General features: G+C 42.9%; 1 protein-coding gene across 1 annotated transcript in view; it reads right to left on the bottom strand.

Moving 5' to 3' along the window:
• LOC147027501 (triple functional domain protein-like) overlaps nucleotides 1-5,000 on the bottom strand; it is a gene marked incomplete at its 3' end in the record, with an annotated part of 489,834 nt that overhangs the window by 296,592 nt on the left and 188,242 nt on the right. The window contains exon 15 of the mRNA XM_085876518.1: nucleotides 1-135. This exon is cut by the window's left edge and continues 58 nt beyond it. Coding sequence (XP_085732644.1) covers nucleotides 1-135 — 135 coding nt within the window. The remainder of the gene's footprint in view (nucleotides 136-5,000) is intronic.

The following is a 5,000-nucleotide window of genomic DNA, read 5'->3' as shown; positions in this document are numbered from 1 at the left end:
TGCCAATGAGTTGAGCACCAGAGACTTGTCAGAGTGAAAGCGAAGCTGCCGTTCTGGATCCATCTGATCATCTCTGAAGATGGTTGTACCTCGTTGGACAATTACCTCATGCCAGGACAAAAGTGAAGACTTGACCTGCAACGGAAGAGGTCATCAGGTCAAAAAGAGGTGTTTGTGTGATGTATCCTTGTTGTATCTATACCTGAAAAATACTCAATAACTCATCGGGCGTACAAAACAAAAACAGACCTTTTTAAGACTCAAACGAACATTACAAATACACAGATACATGTGTTTATGCAAATGGCATCAGTGTCATGTTGCATCTTGGGTCAGTATTGTTCCTTTCGGTTGATATAATCTATGCCATTAAATGTGTGTGTGTGTGTGTGTATGTGTGTATGTGTGTGTGTATGTATGTGTGTGTGTGTGTGTGTGTGTGTGTGTGTGTGTGTGTGTGTGTATGTGTGTGTGTATGGGTGTGTGTATGTGTGTGTATGTGTGTATGTGTGTGTATGTGTGTGTGTGTGTCTCCTCCATAACTCCAAAAACCATGAAACCCAGCAGCCTGAAAATTTGCATGCATACTAAGGAAACTGCAAAGAAGTGCATGAGTGTAAATTGGGTGTTTGGATTGATTAATATACCCCTTTTGAAGGTAATTAACGGCCTCATTTAATTATATCCTTTATCAGGCGCATCCTCGACCACCTCGCTCTACGGGGTCTCAGGGCATACCCTGGGTTACCTCGCTCGGGTCTGAAGCTGCCATGTTTTTTTGGCCTGCTTAACCACACCTCGACTTGGAACAGGGCATGACGATTTTTTTTATTGATTCAAATCACAAAGGGCTTACCCTGTTTGTTTGTTTTTGTAATCCTTGTCTGTTTGACAGAGTGTCCGGGCAGAGGCCTCCGGATTGGAGGTGATGCTTTGGTGTATGGCTGTGTCCAATGGAGATCGGGGGGGGGGGGGGTGCTTGTCATGCTCAACTTGTTTTTCATGATTGATTGAGATACACGCACAGATGCACAAACGCATGCCTGGTGTTGGCTTTGTGGTTAGGGTGATTGTCTTGGATCCCAGGGTCCTGAGTTCAAATCCCGCTTGGCCGTTGAATTCATCCCAGGTAGGGTTGACCGAGCCTGTCATTCTTCTGGGGTCAGCAAAATGAGTACCAACTTGCTGGGATGATGAGCCATTCAAGTATCCTGTGTCGGAGTGGCGACCCATCCAGGATTGTGCCCCAATAGCCCAGGAGACTGCTTCGACAGCACCGATGCTCTGCACAGAGTATGGTCCCAATGATGGATATATTTAATACATATACACCTCTGTGAAGATGATGAAAAGGCATGCACACTCGCCTGAGTTTGAATCCCAACCCAGTTCAAAACTGTTTCACAGGCAGGGTCATTCATCAATGTGTGTGTGCTGTCCCTCGGATGGACGTTAAACCGGTGTCCCAGATGCCGATGTTCATTGGTGGATATTAAAGATCACACGGTGTCGTTCACGAAGAGTAGACGAGCTATTGCAGGTACCATCCTGACCTAACTACTGCTGGGAAGGCAGCGGCGAACCATCCAGTTTAACCTGTGCTCAAGAAGCGGCTTCGGCATATATATGCATGTATACACATACAATATGGAATCAAGTGGAAAACCAATTGCTGCATTGTCTTCAGAAGGAACCCGAAGAGGTAAAGAGCAAATATGGAGTCATCAAGAGGAACCTGCATAGGATTCGGGTTTCAGCTGCTTCTCTTCTACCCTCAAATCCATCCATGCGCAGCCAAGTGAGCCTTACAGAAAACTTTCTGCAATAATTCACTTCTCCCAAGACAGATAAATAAAGAGAAGAGATATAAGAAAAGAAAAAAAAACGAGAATTAGAATGAATAAAGAGAAATATGAAAAAGCAGAAAGAAGTGTGAAATGAACAAAGATGTCGGGAAGAACCCGGACAGATCGATTTCAGCAGTTACTCCCCAGGCCCAAACACAGCAAAAAGGTACAAGCTTCCAGAGGTTCGTAACAGAAAGCAAGCACAACAAGACAGAGCATTTTATAAAACTCGTATGTGCCCGTACGTGCGTGGCTGTACGTGCAAAAAAAAAACAAACCAAAAAAAAACTTTAAAACCGCTTGCCAGAAACAACCACACCGGCCGTTCCTTCACTCTCGCGTGCCCGTACGTGCAAACCAAAAAAAAAAAAAAATAAACCAATGTCACCCGCAGGGTGACCCGTATCTTGCCAAAAGGTGACCACGTGTGACTTCTTTAAGGTCACACTGAGGCGAACAGAGCTGCTATCCACCAGGAGCGACTCCTTGAGGAATATCTGCCTAAGCGAGATTACGATGAGAATCGTTCTACAGAGTAACCATGAAAAATATGCTTGCCTCATAACATCACCAAATGGCGTCATAATGTCTCAAGCTTGACATATCCAGAAAGCACTCATCGAGGTGTTCAATTTGAGGTACTACACGATATGGTTCCTAAAACTTGAAAATTTGACCTTGGGGTCAAATATGTTTGACCTCAGGCGCTAACCATGAAGGTCAAGGCCAATCGCCACCAAAAACTAATCAGCTGAGCGCCAGACCATATACTACATTCCCATAAAGTTTGGAGACGATTCGATTAAAATGACTCAAAAAATAAGGGTTTCGTCGACTCCCCTGATTTGCGACAAAGTGACCTTGACCTTTGACCTTGACCTTCAAAATTTTGTGCGCTGAAAGGGACCTCCATAGGCCTCTGATATGCGAAGTTACAAAAATTTCCAATGATAACTGAGCTCTGCAGAATTTTTTATACGTGATTACAGACAAAAAAACAAAACAAAAAAAAAAACACAAGCTGACTAACATATTTTGCAAAAACTTTGTTTTGGCAAGATAAAATCTTTCAAACAACCACACAGGCCGTTCCTTCGCTGTCGTAAACGACGACTGGATTGGGGTATTGTGTTTAAGAAAATCGAGAAAGACATCAAGAAAGTACATAAATCGAGAAAGAAAGAATACAGTAAGTCGATCAATCGAGAAAAAAATAAATCGAGAAAGAATACAGTAAGTCCTCACTATCCGGAAGTTCGCATATCACAGTTACGATTATTCGCAATTTAGTTTTTATGGCCAATTATTCAATTAGCGCCAACGTATTTTGCCTTTTCGCAATGTTATCGCAAGGAAAAACACAAAGAGAAGAGAAGAGAGAAAAAAAACAAAAAACCTTTCAAACAACCACACAGGCCGTTCTTTCGTTCTCGGAAACGACGACTGCTTTTGGGCATTGTGTTTATCTATAAATGCGCATAAGAAATCGAGAAATTATTAGAATACAGTGTCATCACTTTCTGGAAGTCCGTACGTTGTAACCCGTAATGGGGAACGCGGCTGAGGTTCTCTTCCCCATCGGCCACTCCCACGCAGCAACGTGTCTTGTCATTGGTTGGTAAAGAAATGGCCATAACTTGGGAAGCACTTGTCCGATTAATATCAAACCTTGAAAAGGCACATACACACGGCCCCAGCAATAGACCTGGCAAGTTTCAATCAGATCGGACCAGTGGTTGTCGAGAAACAGCGGTCACACACACACACACACACACACACACACACACACACACACACACACACACACACACACACACACACACACACACACACACACACACACACACACACACACACACTGCTGGAATTATAGATAGACGAGTACTTACCGGTAAAAAAAATAATAATAATAAAAAAAAAACTTTCAAATCGCGAGCAAGAAACAACAACCAAACAGGCCGTTCCTTCGCTCTCGCGTACCCGCATGTGCGTGGCCCGGAAGTTCGCAGATCGCAGTTCCGATTATTCACAATTTTGTTTTAATGGCCAATTATTCAATTAGCGCCAACGTATTTTGCCTTTTTGCAATGTCATCGCAAGGAAAAACACAAAGAGAAGAGGAGAAGAGGAGAAGAGGAGAAGAGGAGAAGAGGAGAAGAGGAGAAGAGGAGAAGAGAAGAGGAGAAGAGGAGAAGAGGAGAAGAGAAGAGGAAATTTTTTTTTTTACTTCCTGCTTCGTAGCATACCAGTTCATTCTGATGTTACTGAAATTTATGCACCGTCTCATTGAAAACGATCATAACTTGGGGCATTGTGTTTATGTTTCAATGCGCATAAGAAATCGAGAAATTATTAGAATACACGAAGTCATCACTCTCCGGAAGCCCGTACGTTGTAACCCGTAATGGGGAACGTGGCTGAGGTTCCCTTCCCCCATTGCCCACGCCCACGCAGCAACGTGTCTTCTCATTGGTTGGTAAATAAATGGCCATAACTTGGGAAGCACTTGTCCGATTCATATCAAACCTTGTAAAGGCACATCCACAGGGCCCCAGCAATATATATGTCAAGTTTCCATTCGATCAGACCAGTGGTTGTCGAGAAACAGCAGTCACAGACACACACACACACACACACACACACACACACACACACACACACACACACACACACACACACACACACACACACACACACACACACACACACACACACACACACACACACACACACTGCTGGAATTATAGATAGAAGATAGATATATAGATGTGGAACCATGCTGAGGTATATGGACAACATTGGATCTGAGAACCAGTGCAAAGTCGCTCAAGGTAATAAAGGATACTTGAGAATGCTTTGTGAACAGGTGTTGCTCAGAGAAAATTAATCAATAATCTTTGAGAAGAGTACTTCTCATTTTTTTGGTTCTTGCCTTCATGATCCCTTTCGACATTTTGCAAATCAAAAATTCAGATGAGACAAAAAAAAATCCTCTCTTTTTAAAACAATTTACTGTTGTAGTATAAATGCAGAATTTACAATGCAATTTATTCGGTTATTTCTCCAAAATAAGATCATCGAGTGGGTTGCGGTGTCTGTCCGTCCGTCCGTTTGTGAACATTTTAATAAAACATCTCTCATAAACTACAAGAC

Source organism: Eptatretus burgeri, chromosome 4 (assembly GCF_056783735.1).
Source record: "Eptatretus burgeri isolate ZD-2024b chromosome 4, Ebu_testis_v1, whole genome shotgun sequence".
Classification (NCBI taxonomy): domain Eukaryota; kingdom Metazoa; phylum Chordata; class Myxini; order Myxiniformes; family Myxinidae; genus Eptatretus; species Eptatretus burgeri.
The sequence above is the reverse complement of the archived record's forward strand: the minus strand, read 5'-3'. Positions and strand labels throughout refer to the sequence as shown.